Below are 17,500 nucleotides of genomic sequence, written 5' to 3' on the forward strand. Positions count from 1 at the left end.
ACAATTTAAATGTACCCACATCAGCCTGTCAGTTGTCTGACTAGATTCGACCGTGGCAGACATCTGTCTGACATGTTAAGATTGTATGCTTAAGGATTTTCTGATACTTGGATTAGTGGATTTTGAAGAGGAGAGAGGGGTAAAGTGGATTATTAACATTATTTAATTTGTGATTAACTAATGATGTAGGTACGCACAGTATTTACAACAGTTTGCATTTCCGTATGTAAATGACACATGATTTTAAAATTATATGACACAGCTTACACAACAGGCGTAACACAGGCACACAGACAGAACAGGTTACAGGCGTGCTTACGACAATATATTTACTGACTCAAGTACCTATTGGCATTAATAGTTAATCTTGTCTATGTTTACACTACGTAGGCCTGATGCAGGTTGGTCACTTCATTTATATACATAACTAGTAGATAGAAGAAGCAGCTAACACAGTTCATACAGCAGTCAGTATATTTCATACTTCAAACTGAAAGATATCATAACTTTCTGTAACAAATCATTATGTAACTATATTTCGCACCAGCCAACAGGTTTGTAACAACAAAATTGATTTATTTATTACTTAAGTTTAGTTATTAAGTGAATTACTCAATGAGTTCGGCTAATTATTTGTTTCAGTGCAGTAGAATAAATTCGTCCTTTTAGTATGAATGACAACCGTACTTTTAAGTTTTATTACTTTACGATTAATTCACTATACAACGCGATAAAGACAATCAGTCATCGATTAATTAACAATCCATTTGTCGGATAATTCGTGAATAATGCTCAATCGAAGTCGCAAATCGATTGCTTTGCCTATCATGGACAAAGTAATCAGGAATTGAAGAATATACTTCCGATTCGCTGTTCGATTGTAAACAATTTAGTCACAATTTAAACGAAGAATAGAATAGTTTATGACGTGACGTAACGTCTTAAATCGATGAATACCGGTAGCATGCACGAAAAGGTGTCACGTTGTGGACAGATCTCCATGGTAGCGTATAAAAGTATGCAATTTTTAGGGTTCCGTACCCAAAGGGTAAAAAGTTTTTACCCTTTGGGTACGGAACCCTAAAAATAAAAAAACGGGACCCTATTACTAAGACTCCGCTGTCCGTCCGTCCGTCCGTCCGTCCGTCCGTCCGTCCGTCTGTCACCAGGCTGTATCTCACGAACCGTGATAGTTAGACAGTTGAAATTTTCACAGATGATGTATTTCTGTTGCCGCTATAACAACAAATACTACGGAAAAACAGAATAAAATTAAGATTTAAGTGGGGCTCCCATACAACAAACGTGATTTTTGACAGAAGTTAAGCAACGTCGGGCGGGGTCAGTACATGGATGGGTGACCGTTTTTTTGCTTGTTTTGCTCTATTTTTTGTTGATGGTGCGGAACCCTCCGTGCGCGAGTCCGACTCGCACTTGGCCAGTTTTCATCAATGTTTTCTTATGACGTTATCACGCAAAATTATCGTCCGCAAACCGACTTTGCAGACAACCATATTTTTTTAGTCTCCCTCTAAACTAACTATGCACGGACTATAACAGAACAAAGTGAGGAGTGTCATTATTTTAACGTAACATTTCTTCGAAATTTGATAAGTATGATAACACAAGTAAAATGGTGACCACTTAACCCTTCAGTAGCCTGTAGGCTCTCAGATGTCGACCTCAGATTACGGCGATTAACCCTCTCGGAGATTTGCCACATTTTTCCCGCCGCAGGGCAAGGGTTGAGTAATCCTGTGTGTCTGTTAGACGTGTACGTTCATGGACGACAGGTGGACATATTTTAGTTAGATTTACGCTTGTTTTTTAACCCTTTTAGTTCTTTGTCGACAGGGCTAGACATATAGTATACCTAGTAGTATACCTATTTTATATGGATTTATCATGTGTATGTCTTACCTACAAAAAGCTAAGTTTATAGTTTAACTCACGTATTTTTAGTCACTCGGCTAAGTCTCCGTAACATTTAACATAATGCTAGTATTACTCACGACAGTGAATTCGGTTGTATGTATACATACTTACTTTAATTCTGATATTAAAGATCTTAAACATTAAATTATACCTACGTCGTTGCATTTGTGTTTTAAAATATCATTAACATTAACTTTGTCCGTCTTAATCTAACGCGAAAAAAACAGACTACCTACTCCAACGAAACTTTGACATAAACATAATAAATTGTATTTGTAAAATCCATAATATCCTACCTATCTGTGTCTTCTTGCCTTTATGCTATTTTTGCATTATTTTTCTGGCTATTCACACTTTTGAATTATTTCGTCCTTTCTTCAAATCTATAGCCCTACGGAAAACCAGCGCTGGCTTTATAGCTAGCATTATGCAGAGTTGAGTCTTGGGTCCATTTCGTGATGCACACTTATTAATTTCTTCTTTTCTTGCTGTTGTTGTTGTCTGTACATGTCCGTACATGTTTTGTGATCGTCACCAATAAACATCTTTCATCTTTATCTTTATTTCTTATCACCATATTTCTATTCCTCCTCTATATAACCACATAATTGGCACATGATTCAAAATTGCCCCGAATGACCAGGTGACCAGCAGTGGAGATAAACGGGGACGGAAAAAGACGATTTCAGACGAGTTTGGGGTCCCACGGGGCGCCGGCGACCCCACGCATTGGGGTCTTCTGGAGACCTCGGATCACGAGGTATTGGACCATGAAAACAGTCTTGAGGACCCACTAGTTTTTATAGCCGACAGTAAGCAATCTGGGTCTTGCTTTAACCTTTTCAACGCCAAGAGCCACTAAAGTGGTCGAGTGCTGTCGTGCCCATGACGCCAACAGCCACTAAAAAGGCTATGACGGACGCTGTCAAAGCAATTTTCCTGCTGACAGATAAGGTTTATTTTCGCTCTTCATATTGCAACCATTTGGCGTATAAGCCACATTTTAGCATGGGACGAAAAGCGTTAAAAAGGTTAAGTAATTCAATTCAACTAGTCGTGCTTGACTTGTTAACGTAAGTGAATGCGCGGTAATCAATATAGTTTCAATCTAATTCAGATATTATCAGATTTACATTCCACGTTACATTTCTTCTTTGCTTGATGATCTTAGTAAAACTTGGTAAAAGTGGTTGTTTAGAGTTTTTGTGGCAAATTAAAGACTGCCTCTAGACCTTCACGACCATTATCGCATTCAGTATGCCAAAAAACACGTTTCGATATATCGAAAAATTTACGGCATAACTATTATATAAGTCGTCGGAACTAGTTTTAGCTTCCAAAAATAGTTGTAGCGTCCTTCAAGACTGTCATCATCGTCGTTGCCATGTTCTAGATACCTTAGTTTTTGTTTAGACACGGTAATATTTATTTACAATTGTCTCCTCGCTTCTTATCGTACAGCACCTGAAGTATCGATGTTTTTTGTTGCATCTATACGTGTCTCGATTTTGTTATAATTAGGTACGTTAAGTTATTTATCGTGTAGATTCCTGAATCGGTCCTTGCCTATTAAAAGTCAGCCACCACTTCGAATTGCAGCCTCATACCATTAGCTCCAAACTTTAATTATCTCCGGGCTGTGACCAATCGCGTTCGTGTCTCAGATTTTCTTACAAGTCATCCGACGTGCTACCGAATCCTACATCCAGATTCCTTTCCTCCATTCCAACATCAGCTTTATAGCTTTCAATTTAAAGTTTAACTTCGTCTGTTTCATTTTTGAAAACGCGTTCATTGTTAACTAGAATGGTTATAGCTACATCGTCATCGATTGCGTCAATTTGAGCTTTATTGCCTGTGTAATTTGGATCATAATTGAGGATAGGATAGTAGGGTTTGATTGTTGCGTTAAAATTGAGTCGTGGCTCGCATAGTCGGCGGCATTGTGGAGGCAAGGCGGCGGGATGACTGGCGGGTTTCATGAAACTAATTTGGGATGTAACAAAGACCAATGCTATACCGAAACAGTCTTTTGAATGTGCGAAGGCGCTTGCCGGCACGTGTACTTGATTCGTGTTTAGATTTACTATTAGGTATAAATATTTAAATGACAAAGCTATCTAGTATCAACATCTAAGACGATATGCTTAAAAAGGATTCGTCAAATATTTGAATATGACGCAGGCAACATTTAGCTTCATAAATTTTTAAGTTTTGTACAATAATAATACAGCAGAATTAGTCATCAAAGTAATCATCTTTGCCAGAAAGTTCAGTAACTCCGTGCTCTGTCCATACTCACAAAAGTAATTTAGTATCTTTAGTTAACTTGCAATTCAACAAAATGACTTTTATTAAGGTACTTCCCAAAACCTTGACTTCACCTTGCTCAGCTTCTAAGTTCATCATCATTACCGTGATTGTGGGTAATCGGAGGAAGTGATTCGAGGCGTGAAAAATGTCATGACCACAGTCATGATGCTGCGTCCTGGTCCTTTGGGTGTTTAAGTGTGACGGGCAGTCATGCAAGGAGGGGTTACAATTGTTACAAATTACTTTTCTTACGTGCCGTAAAACACACTACTGTAGACAACTACAACCATAGCAGACAAATTTAACACGTAATTATTTGTGTATCCATATCAATGTTGTTTTCAGTTTTTTTCTGATTCTGAGCCCCGTATGAAAATATTTGGACTTAGAATTGGTGCATTCAAATAATAGTCTCAACTAAACTACGATATTAGACTTTCTAAGAACGAAGTAAAATATTTTCTATGAAAATATTTTAATTTGTGTTATCTCAAGTTCTGGACAGTAGAGGCCTTGGACATTTTTTCCTTCGTATATGACGTTTATTTCGTTTTAAGATATGAGAGTTAGTTTTGGACCATAATTGAAACCTTTAAGGTGGTTTTACTGTACTTTTTTCTAAGTACCTGAGCGTTATGATCCCTAAGAAAGACAATATGTGATGTTATCTATGAAAAGGGACCTTATTGTCGATGGCGCTTACGCCATTATTAACGATGCTCCGATATAAATACAATGCCGCGCGACGCTGTGCGGCGTAAGCGCCATCGACAATAAGGTCCCTTTTCATAGATAATGCCCTATATAATGCTACATGAATTTACTGTTGAGGTACTTTACTAAATCAAGTTTTGTATATATTCCGGTGGTAACTGTTTTATTTAAGCCATTTAAGGTACTATTAACACAAACAATTTAGCTTTTGTCTTGTCTTATGTGCGATGGACTAACAGTGGCATAGATTGTTTAAAAAACTGTAACAATACTAATAAGCAGACAGTTCATAAATAAACCGTTTTATAATCAGATATCACCATAAAGTATTTTTAATACAACTGAAACCCTATCAATGGTTTCAAAGTGTTATCTAGGAGACCTAATCGAAAAAACCAGCTGTGTACAAAAAATATTGACTTTATTGCACACTTTAACTGCGATGAAGAACGAATACAAGTAGTTGAACAAAAGAATAACTAAATTGGCTGAATGTACAGTTTTAGGAAAACAAATGGTTCCTCACAATAATTAATTTGATATAATACTTGATGACAAGTACCTAAATGATGGCATTATTGAAAAACACTTGAAAATAGTGCTTGTAAAAATTAAAAGTACCTACCAACCCATACTTATATATCCACTCCGGGTAATAAGACTTATTGCAGCTAAATCAAAAATCACCTAATTTAGAAAACCAAGACTATACGAGTAGTTTTAGGTGGAATTTTCCAAAAACGTTATTCTGGTGATAAAATCTAAATTAGTTTGTAAAAAGAAAAGGTTTTTATGAAGCTAGAGATCCCTAAAAGCCAAGTTATTTGCCTAACAGTCATTCGTTCCGCTGCGGATGTCGTCCAAGGACAGAATTCACTTTCTGCTGGTTCTGATGATGAATTTTAAACAGCTACGTTTATACGTGTACCCTAAGTCGAAGGGGTAAGGGCTAGAATGGTTTATTGTTGTCTGTTAAATATAAAAACATAAAAAGACTTGATAATGGGTCTGTTGATTTCGTTTACGCGGCATTTGGGAGTAATTTTGCATTAGGAAATAGATTAATAAGTTATATATAAAATAGCAATGGTTTGGAATATTTTTTTAATAATTGATAAAGCTGGAATACCTACTTTAGAATTTTATTACATTTTTTACTGCACTTCCTAGTGGTTACTAGAGTTAGACCAAGAAAAGTCTGCAGCGATTTCGATAGCAAACGCATTGCAAGTGTTATAATTAACGTTTAAAATAACACTTGCACTGCGTGTACTATCAAAATGGTTGCAGAGTTTTCTCAGTCTAACTCTACCTACTTTTAAGGTTCCGTACCTCAAAAGGAAAAAAACCGTACCCTTATAGGATCACTCGTGCGTCTGTCTGTCCGTCTGTCACAGCCTGATTTCTCCGAAACTACTGGACCAATTAAGTTGAAATTTGGCACACACATGTAAGTTTGTGACCCAAAGACGGACGTGTAACGTAAATAAATTAATTAATTAAAAAATAATATTTGGGGGATAAATGAGAAAATTAAAATATTATGTTTTTTTAACTATATCGTATTACATATCAAATGAAAGAACTCATTATAAGAATCTCATAACAATTTTTTTTATAATTTTAGGATAAATGGTTTAGCAGTTATTCAAGAAAATAGGATTTTGGATGACAGGAAAACCTATTAGAAATGTGCAGTCAAGCGTGAGTCGGACTTAATGTACGGAACCCTTGAAACGCGAGTCCGACTCGCACTTGGCCGGTTTTTTACATTCTTTTGTTAAAAAGTTTATTTACAAGGTCTAGGTTAGTATAGGTTCTGTAACCACAAATTTGTATTTATAAAATATATTTTTAGTAATTAAGTGCATGCATATTTAAATCTTTAAAATTGTAAAAAATAATTATTATTTTAACAATTTTTCCAGAATATAATACAAGTTTATTTATTTATTTTGTAGCTAAATTACCTTCATACATAAAAACTGTTGTTTTTACTTTGTCTCGCATTTGTGTATGTCTCAATGTGATTTGTGTTGCATGTCAATAAATGTACATATGTATTATTAACACCTAAATGTCAAAATGATAATGTATTCTTTGACGCCCTCGTTCAAGATGCGTTCGAGCCCGCTTGTCTTTTCTAAATGAAAAAAAAACCGTCAAATTAAATATTTTTTTAAGTTATCTATTGTATCATTAATTAAGAAACAAATTCGACTCACATCGATTTTACAAACAAGGACACGCTTTCACGTAAGAGCTTCTTTGAAATTAGACAAAAACAATAAATACCTATGAAATGTCAAAAATTACCAATTCGAATTTGACATTCAGACAACAATGAAGACCAATTTAAATTTAACACCTCCCTTCCCTTCCTTTCCTAAAGTTGTTAAACAAAAGTTTTATTGTTTGAGGAGTAGAATCTACGTTTTAATTATTCGCCCGTGTTACAGTAGATAAGCTGAAATTCAACCAAATTAATGTATCGTTTCTCTTCCTTCCAGGTGTTCGGCTCGAAGGCGGACCTGCAGCTGCACACGCAGATCCACCTGCGCGAGGCCAAGCCCTACCGCTGCACGCAGTGCCCCAAGGCCTTCGCCAACTCCTCCTACCTCGCGCAGCACTCCCGCATCCACCTCGGCATCAAACCCTACCGCTGCGAAATCTGCCAGCGCAAGTTCACCCAACTCTCGCATCTCCAGCAGCACATACGCACGCACACCGGTGACAAACCCTACCGGTGCACCCAAATAGGATGCACCAAGGCCTTCTCCCAGCTCTCCAACCTCCAGAGCCACAGCCGTTGCCACCAGACCGACAAACCTTTCAAGTGCAATTCCTGCTACAAATGCTTCACCCACGAGAAGGATCTGCTCGAACACATTCCCAAACACAAAGAGTCCAAGCATTTGAAGACTCACATCTGCCAGTATTGCGGCAAGAGCTACACCCAAGAAACCTATCTAAGTAAGCACATGAACAAGCATGCCGAGCGAGCTGATAAGCGGCCTCCAATCTCCGCTTTAGGATTGAGCGGTTTGAACAGGTCTTTGGCCGCAGCGGCGCCGACGGCGACTCCGTTCGGCGACCATCCGTACTGGCCTAAAGTCAGCCCGGATTCCGCGGCGCATATGTCTGATGACGGCGGCTATCATCATCAAAGAGAGGAGGAGCATCATGAGCAGCAGCTGCAGCAGCACCGAGCGCTTTTCGCGCAGCACGAGGCGCAAGAGGAACGATCCTTGCAGCCGCCCGTTTCTGCGGCGAATTCGGCATTTACTCCGATTAACTCCATGGCGCCGCATTTGAACGGGCTGTCGCACCACAGCGCGCTGCCGGCGCGGCCGTACCTCTACGACCCGCTGCACTTCCAGCAGGGCAAGCAGCAGCCGAACAGCTTCCCCAACCAGCTGATCTCGCTGCACCAGATCCGGAACTACGCGCACCAGCCGTCCGCCGCGCTGCTGCCCGCCGACCACATCCTCCCCCACGCGCTCTCACACAAAGATAAACAGTAACTCGCAGCTAGCTACTTCTAGTACTTACGATGGTATTATTAGTATAATTAACGAAATATATAATATTTAGAATCTCGCTCTCGAAGACAGTGGTATTATGAATGTATGAAATACGAACGTTTTTGTCGTTTATGAAAATTCATGTTTTTAGACTAAAATTGATATCGTGTATCGAATACTCTGAATTTTTGTGAGTAGATTACAAATGTACTGGGTATGAAATGTGATTTCAAGGATTTGAATCATTCGGTGATTAGTTTTCTGAAAGTGGAACCTCTTTTGTCCCTAGCTGAGTTAGTGAACCATTTCTGGTGGAACATAAAACAAGCTTAGTCGATTTTCTAATTTTGACTGCGAATCAAAAACTAGATATAATTAAAACTGCTTTAAAGAAAACTAATCGTTAAGTTTAGCAATAATATTATTTTCTGTACATATATTTACTTCGAACTTGATCCCAGTTTAAACTTGGTGTAATATATTTGGTATGAATGCAAAAGATAGGACAATGTATTTATTTAATGCTTTTAAATTATCAATATCCCAGTATGCGTTACACACAAAGATGAAAGTTCCTGACAGATAAAATTATACTTACTTAGTGACAGTATAATATACTGTCACATATTATGGTCTTGAAATCACTATGTTCGGTTTGTATTGCATTTTGTATACGTTAGTTGTATTGTCGCAGATCTCTCTACACATCATTTTCGCACTCAGTTCCTACTTAGTTCATATTCATCTAGTTTATCGTCTACTGTTGGCACTTATGATTTATTAAGTATTATCCCTGTGGAAAATATCGTCTTCCTTATGGCCCCAACGCGCCGGAGGTCGAATATATTTTCTAAAAATAACTTAAGCATTTCCATTTTGTATAGAAATTTTCGAGTGGCCAAATTTGCTTACGATTCGGTATTGACACTTTTTGTACATATTTTGTATATACGAAACCAATTTTTTGAAACCATGAAATTTATTGAAATGTTTTTTTATTATTTTAGTCTAAAGCTTGTGCTCAATTATATTAGCCGTGGGTCTCGGCCGGCGGGCTCAGAACGTACTTAACGAAATGACATTTCAATCTGTTGATTTAAAAACTTAATTTAGACTAAGTTTTGGAGTATACGAAAATTGTTGATTTGGTCTTTCTGCACGGTTGTGTAGTTAAAGAGTATATGTGATAGGAGAAATCGGGAAAGACGATGACATATTTTTGGAGGAATCATACTTTGTTCTTCTAGCGCGGGTTAGTTTAGTGTTGCGGGCGCCGGTCTGTCCGCTCACGCTACACGCGGCGACACAAGTTTTGATCTCGGCTTTGGATCCTCGAATTTAGCCTCTATTCCTTCCTGGACAAGGAGACAACCTAAACCAGCGCTCAAGACCCCTGTCGCCGCCTGTACAGTTGCTAATTTATAAGTTCTTGTACAAATGGTTCTTGTTTCTTTAGAATAACATGTACGGCAATACTTGAATCTTCCCAATCGTTGTGTTATATGTCAATATTAGTGCGTGAATTAAATGTATAATATTCATCATGACAAGCCAAGAGTTTATCCAAATTTCTTTGGTATAGAAGAAGTTAAAGATCGCCAATATCTCTCTATTGTAAGTAGAAATGTGATATTGTATTTGATTTTTTTAGTTAAGTGTACACTTATTATTTAGATTAAATGAATATTTTTGTAAGTAATTTCGTTTTACGTTAGTTTCGCTTTGTCTAGCGTTTTAGGTTCAGATCATAGATGAAAGTGAACGAAATCTTTTTTGTTACTTAAAATCGATTAAAATTACAACTATGCCAAGATCAACTTACTGTTTTTATTAAACCCCATTAAAAATTTGGTGAAAATTGTCTCAAAATAATATATTTCTTCTAGGAACTACAAAACATTCACCTAATAAATAAAGTAACAAATAACATTCTTAATTATTTTTAACAAATTTCGCCAAGTTACTTAAAACCTTAAAACCCGATTATCACACAATAAAAAGAAATAACTTGTTGAGATTTTCCGTTTATTTAGTTAACAGTCGCAAATATTACAATACTTAAAATAGGTATTTACATCGTACAGGGTAATTCTACCTACGTAGGTAAAACAGTTCATTCAGCACAAATCATACGGTATAAAGCAGTACCGTTAAATCACCCAACTATAGTTCATAATTTTCCAACTTTGATCCATGACTAACTCGAATATAACTATTAAAAAAAATTAAATAACTTACGTATTGAACATTTGGACCATAGTTGTAATATTAGAACATAGTTGGGCGCTTTTACGGTACATTGGTCACTTAGAATAAAAAAGGTCCAAAGAAGATCTAGGCTGAAAGCAAAAGACAGATTTCTCAGAATGTTGTTAGTGACTTGAGAATTGAGATCGAAAAATTCTGTCGTCTGTTTCCAGTCCGATCTGAAAAACATAGGCAAATTCTAAAATACTTCAGTCAACATAAGGCAATAAAAAATCCTTACTTTTAACACTAATTTCTAGACGAAATACCCCAAATTTTTAGATACAATGATAATGACAATAATTATAACAAATGTTCACCTCTGATGATGAAAATACTAAACTTTTTATTTACCTTTCTGTTGACAAAAGTAATGAAGATAAACATTCAGAAAACTTTTTAACAAAAAAGCTTACGAAACATTTAAGACTAGAGAAAACGAATTTGCGTATGATTTCCAGAAATAACCCTCACAGGACTTAAAATATGTAGGGAATATACTTCAAGTAATACTTTATATGTATTGTCATTTAGTCGCCCTATATACTAAACGAGAAACATATAAAATTTCTCAAAAGCACTGGTTGACAAAAACTTACAAATAATGTGTTCAAAGCTTGAACATGTTAGATTAGAACTTCACAATGCTATAAATATAGGAAATGATATAAAATAAGATAACAAAGAAGGAACAAGAAAACTTGATAATAAATATAAATAAGTACAAAAACTAGATAGCGGAAAGGTTTGCATTTTTTTTTTGTGATACACTTAAGAGATCATTTTTCCTTCTTTTTTTTCAAACCTTTTCGATATCGATATTTTAAACCGAGTGAAGAAATCCAAAACATGAGCAAAATCTAACGTCCTTTATATAATACTTTCATTATCATAATTAAAATCAGGGATGTGGGGAATTCATAAATGTATAAACATCATTTACATCATGATTCTAATAATCAAGACATTATTTAAATAATAGTAAAAAACGTTGAAATGAAGTCCAATTGAAGAACTTTTCTCCTTTAAATTCTAATCTTGACCAGCGTTAATCCTACTACTAGTAACGCAGGACCTTGAATTACATCACACTTATTTCGCATCTCTTTTTGCATATATTTCTCTTGGAAGTATCTAAACAGCTGCTTCCAAAGAGACACATTTACAGAACTTAGAGCTACTTTCAAGATAATCACTCTGCAGAAAAGAACCTTCCATACCAACTTGATGCCATTCAAGGTCTCGCGCCTCATACAAATGGTCTAGAGATAGACTAAAAAAAGTCTGCAACGATTTTCATAGCACACGCACTGCAAGTCAAACTTCTATGAAATTATGGCGTATAAATAACACTTGCACAGACATTTCTTGGTCTAACTCTAGACGGATATGCCAGTAATATAAAGTCCTTGAAAACAATTTTACCTTTTGACATCTATAAATTCCCCACAACTTCACAACTGCTTCACAACCTAAACATCAACCTTGTACGGAGAGCCAGGGATGTGATCATCCCCCCACTTGACAATAACGATGTACTCCCCGCGGTCGCGGACCACGTACGAGCACTCGTAGTTGTGGCGGCCCTTGTGCTTCAGCTGGACCTCGTCGCACGGACCCTTGGGGCCGTAGATGCCCACGTAGAGGATGTTGTTGCCTGGAGAAGTATTGTTAAATAAGAGTAAGTATATGAAGGTCACAAACGAATCCTAATGATATTTTAGAATGAAATCTAAATTTGAGTTAGAGGACCTTGATAGTAATCTGAACTGGTAGGGACCGGTCAAAAGGGCTTTCATAGCCTATTCGCAAAATGCGCTCTAATAGACCATAGACCATAATATTGAATGTATGGCAGCACGGAACCCCTTTCTGGGTGGTTTTCACTGAGACCAGCTGGAACTTTTGAAAGACCTAGAAAAAAAGTTTTCTTACCAGCATCGGTACACGTGACAGTGAACTGGTTATGCTTGTTCATATACGCCTTCTTCAGCCCCATGCCCTTGCTGGTGACCTTGGAGGCGTCGGACTTGAAGTGTGGCAGCACGGGACCCTGCTTCTGGCCAGCCTTGGCCACCTTCTGGACAGTTTCCACTGAGACGGAGGAGGTTTCTTGAGCACCGACCTCAGCCAAGTTTCCACCTGGAATTGTATGCCTAGGTAAGACTTGTAACCTTATACAAACGATGGAAACGGTTTATGTTAGTCACGATTCGAAATTTCTAGAGTTTTGTTCCAAGTAAGAGTTCGGTACGCGTATTATGAAATGGCCTGGATTTCAAATTGAAAATCATGTCATCGAACGGAACAAATTATTGAAACACCACTCTTGTCTAGGCGTTGAATCACTTCAAACATATCTGGAGCATTATGGTGTCTGTGCTTTATTCTAGGTTTATTTCATTGATAAAATGACATCAGTTCGAAATTCTTCTGACTCTAAAGACAGATGCTGAATAATGCTAATCTACTAACCTTTAGCTTCAATCTTGAAGGGAGAGCCAACGATGTGGTGGCCGTTATACTTGATGCTCATGTAGTAGAAACCAGGAGCCAGAGGAGTGTAGCGTACCTACAAACGATCACTAGATTAGCTTTAGTTAGAATTAATAAAAATTAAGATTTATTGGGCACAATCAGTACCAAACATTTTATAAAAGTACGCTGGTAAGGAGTGGAGTGGGTACGTGAAACTGGTAGTGCGAGCTAGAGTCCAGTGTCCAACACCGGCAATACCAGCACTTTTGCAGGACGGCTTTTGATATCACCCGTTCCATCGAGGTAGACGCAAGCCATTGAGGACCAGAATCTCTATTCTGTAGCAGGTGGATACGATTTGGTCTTTGTGATAGACTACTGATTTATTTTAAACACGTCGCAAGTACAAATGTGTACAGGTTGACCTGAATCAATTGATACAAACCTTGTATCCCTCCTCCACCTCCGTGCAGTCCATGGCGACCCGGGAAGGCCCGTCCATGTTGACGGCGAGGTTGCCCGCGCCGGCGTTGCAGGTGTCGATGATGAGGTCGGTCTTCACGCCTGTAAGGAAGCAAAATGAGTGACGTTTTGATTCAAATTCCTGAGATTTGAAACGAGAGAAATACGCGGAGTTGGATGGTTTATTTGTGCCTCTGGTGTTTGAGACAACTGGATGTTGGTGCTCAGAGGCTATAGGTAGAGTTCGTTAAGGAGGTTGGGAACCGTTTGCGGAATAAAGGCCTTGATTCCCGCTACAACCCGAGGTTCCGTACTTAGGTTATAACGCGTACCAGTTTTGACCTGCCCCAGCCCAGGTCCATGGGCATGCACCGCCGCGGGATCAGCATCATCCTTCCCCACTTTGATCCTCAGCGGAGACGCGGGGATGTGAACCCCGTTGAACTTGACGTTGATGTTGTGCACGCCGTTCTCGCGCGGCATGAATCTGATGCTGTACTGGTCCCCGTCGATGTTCTGGATGAAGCAGTCGTCGGTTTTGCCTGAGGGGGCCATCACCTGGAATCAAGGGGAGATTTCGATTTTTGACATACGTACTACATTATAATATATCTACAAAGTACAAATAACGGTATTTTGATAGGTTCTAGTTCGCACAATATTATTTATTTATTTATTTGACATTTAGATTTTATTCTAGAAACATTCTAGACTAGTATTTTTTATACAATTTTTTTTCATATTTGACGATCCTTTTGTGAAATTCTTATATTTGTGTTAAATTTGATTAATATAATAATCCAATATTATTATGGAATAATAACATCAATAAATTGCTCTGATAATTAGCTTAAGATAATATATAAGTATGTTACGATTCATAAGTGCTTGTTGCTAATAGGCCTACATGAATAAAGTATATTTTGACTTTGACTTTGCATATAGTACTAGTTAGAATCACGATATATCCAACAAACTATAAAAATCAGCTATTAAACAATAAAATTATTTAAAAAAATCCGGCATGTAAAAAGACCGGAGTATAAAAAGCTAAGATGCTAAAAAACTTTTTAATACAGTCTATACGAAAACTCGCTACCGCCAAATATTCGCAATCCACAGGCTACACCACAATAACATTGGTTTCATATTTAGCCAACTACATATATTTCCCATGCCACAACTGCAGTTTAATCCCAACTTTTCTTTTGTGGGTAGTCCCATATTAATTTTTATATCGCATCGTGCAAACTTCCCGTATTCATCCCGTTGTTGGGCCACAGAGTTAGGAATGTGGCAGAAAGTTTGATTGCTTATTTTCTATTTCGCTGAGTTCCGCCATGCCACTGAATAGGGATGATGACACATGTTGAATTTTATAACAAAATCTAGTAAAATAGATAGCAAACGAGCAATTTATCACAATAATGTGGATATTAAAATAAAATATTGAAAAATTACAAAAATACAGGACCTGAAAGTTTCAAAATTTAAGTTTTTTTTAACTTCCAAACACGATAAAAGTAAGGGTACCATTCGATTCCTTACATTTCATGCAATAAAATATTGTATAGCAACTATATACATAAACGCAATATTTCACCGACAAAAACGCAATTTTCTTATTTTGTCCATACTACAAGATGGGCGATGACGTCACGGCCCTTGGCCGTTTTGTATAGGGCGTTTCGCGAGTGAAGTGCGACTGTCGGCCTTTGACTACAATTTCTGACTTTTGTATTGCTTTAATGCAATGGGTCCCATATAGACATTTGATCCTAAAAACAAACCCGATCGATTGATACCATAAAAAAAATTAGTCATGTAGCCTATTCTTCGTAAGAATAAATAAATAAACAGGTACATATATATAATTAATTATTTAAAAATATAGTTATTTTAACCTCACAAAGGATACATTTTGCAATTAAATTGGAGTCTAAACTAGGTGTAAACCTGTATTACAGATCTCCAGAATGAATAACGATATTTTTTATTAAGATCCTTTACAGTTGGGAGATGTCGCAAATTTATTTCAAGTATGTCCTCTAAACTTTATTAGACTGTAGCTACTGTCGCTTGTCAAAATGATATAACTAGATATTTTTATATGAAGCACCTGTCACGTAAAATGATATAACTAGATAATTTTTTAGAAGTTACCGCATTAATTTTATAGAAATTTAAAAAAAAATTATGGACCCCAGCTAAAAGAGACTTGAAAGAATTGTCATAAGTAGGGACAATCAAGATAAGATAAGATAATATTTATTGTTACAATATAGGTTGATACACGTGTGGTAGGTACAATATAAATACAGCCATATTCGAACTTTAAGACACGTCAAATATTAGATATCTATTAGACATCACCAAGATATGTCAGTGTCAAACAAGTGTCAAAAGTGATGTTTCTTCAAACAAAAACGTCACTTTTGACACTTGTTTGACACTGACATATCTTGGTGATGTCTCATCATCATTGGCCTTAAAGTCTATTGCAGACTATTAAAACAGTGTCAGGTAGGGCGACAATGTTTTTCGTGGCTATGTAGGTAAGCCAATACGGGAGCGGCAAACACGACCACAGGCCTGGCAGGTGTAATTTACCCGTGGCGGACAAGTGTCGGGCTGATGACGCTTGGCTCGCTTACTTGCGAGTGTCTTAAACCAAGCGTCGTCGTGAATTTTACGTCCGTCGTGTGATGTCTAATAGGTATCTAATAGATATCTAGTTCAAAATCCGAATCGGGCCCATAGTGGTAAATCTTTCGACGCGTGAGGTAGAGTAGGTATTTATTAAATGCTAACCCTCTATCCGTTCAGCATTCCTAGGTCTACTTGGTTATAAAATATGAAAGGCGCGGAGATTTATTCCTGTAGCGCCTCACGCGCGGTCAGTAGGTTTTATTACATTTTTTCGCGCCGATGTGGCTAGGGGGGAACAGACGAGAACTTTAGTTTTGGGACAAAGTTGGGTTAAAAAGTAGGTAGAATCTAGTTTATAAATACTAAAGCTGTCGCTTTTTAGGGTTCCGTAGCCAAATGGCAAAAAACGGAACCCTTATGGATTCGTCATGTCTGTCTGTCTGTCTGTCTGTCGGTCTGTCTGTCCGTCTGTCCGTCTGTCTGTCCGTCCGTATGTCACAGCCACTTTTTTCAGAAACTATAAGAACTATACTGTTGAAACTTGGTAAGTAGATGTATTCTGTGAACCGCATTAAGATACTTACACAAAAATAGAAAAATAACAATAAATTTTGGGGGTTCCGCATACTTAGAACTGAAACTCAAAAAATTTTTATTCATCTAACCCATACGTGTGGGGTATATATGGATAGGTCTTCAAAAATGATATTGAGGTTTCTAATATCATTTTTTCTAAACTGAATAGTTTGCGCGAGAGACACTTCCAAAGTGGTAAAATGTGTCCCCCCCTGTAACTTCTAAAATAAGAGAATGACAAAACTAAAAAAAATATATGATGTACATTACCATGCAAACTTCCACCGAAAATTGGTTTGAACGAGATCTAGTAAGTAATTTTTTTTTAATACGTCAAAATCCCCTAAATACGGAACCCTTCATGGGCGAGTTCGACTCGCACTTGGCCGCTTTTTTATTCTAAAACTTAGTCAACAATGTATAGCAATTTTGGGGATTTTTATAAACCAATATTTAACCAATATTAATTTACAGACTTATTGGGAACTTTCGTAGTTTGTCATGATTTATTCGAGTAAGTATTTTTAAAAAATCGGTACGGACTGTACTGTCTTTGGAAGCTTTTATTTATGAATGTAATTTTGGCAAAATCAATATTTTGC

The 17,500-nt window shown here is 37.2% G+C and overlaps 2 protein-coding genes across 13 annotated transcripts in view; one reads left to right on the forward strand and one right to left on the reverse strand.

Annotated features, from left to right (window-relative positions):
- Window positions 1-10,303, forward strand: part of LOC134658376 (zinc finger protein rotund-like) — a 202,046-nt gene extending 191,743 nt beyond the window's left edge. For all 5 annotated transcript variants that reach the window (XM_063514046.1, XM_063514047.1, XM_063514042.1 and 2 more), the window contains one exon: window positions 7,473-10,303. In XM_063514046.1, the coding sequence (XP_063370116.1) occupies window positions 7,473-8,486 (1,014 nt within the window). In that variant the 3' untranslated portion in view covers window positions 8,487-10,303. The remainder of the gene's footprint in view (window positions 1-7,472) is intronic.
- Window positions 10,304-12,145: 1,842 nt separating this feature from the next.
- The window catches only part of LOC134658371 (filamin-A), a 69,781-nt gene continuing 64,426 nt past the window's right edge, over window positions 12,146-17,500 (reverse strand). For all 8 annotated transcript variants that reach the window (XM_063514018.1, XM_063514020.1, XM_063514017.1 and 5 more), the window contains 5 exons: window positions 14,006-14,231; window positions 13,657-13,775; window positions 13,209-13,305; window positions 12,669-12,875; window positions 12,146-12,390 (listed from right to left, as the gene is read on the reverse strand). In XM_063514018.1, the coding sequence (XP_063370088.1) occupies window positions 12,206-12,390; window positions 12,669-12,875; window positions 13,209-13,305; window positions 13,657-13,775; window positions 14,006-14,231 (834 nt within the window). In that variant the 3' untranslated portion in view covers window positions 12,146-12,205. The remainder of the gene's footprint in view (window positions 12,391-12,668; window positions 12,876-13,208; window positions 13,306-13,656; window positions 13,776-14,005; window positions 14,232-17,500) is intronic.

This window comes from Cydia amplana, chromosome 22, assembly GCF_948474715.1.
Source record: "Cydia amplana chromosome 22, ilCydAmpl1.1, whole genome shotgun sequence".
Classification (NCBI taxonomy): Eukaryota; Metazoa; Arthropoda; class Insecta; order Lepidoptera; family Tortricidae; genus Cydia; species Cydia amplana.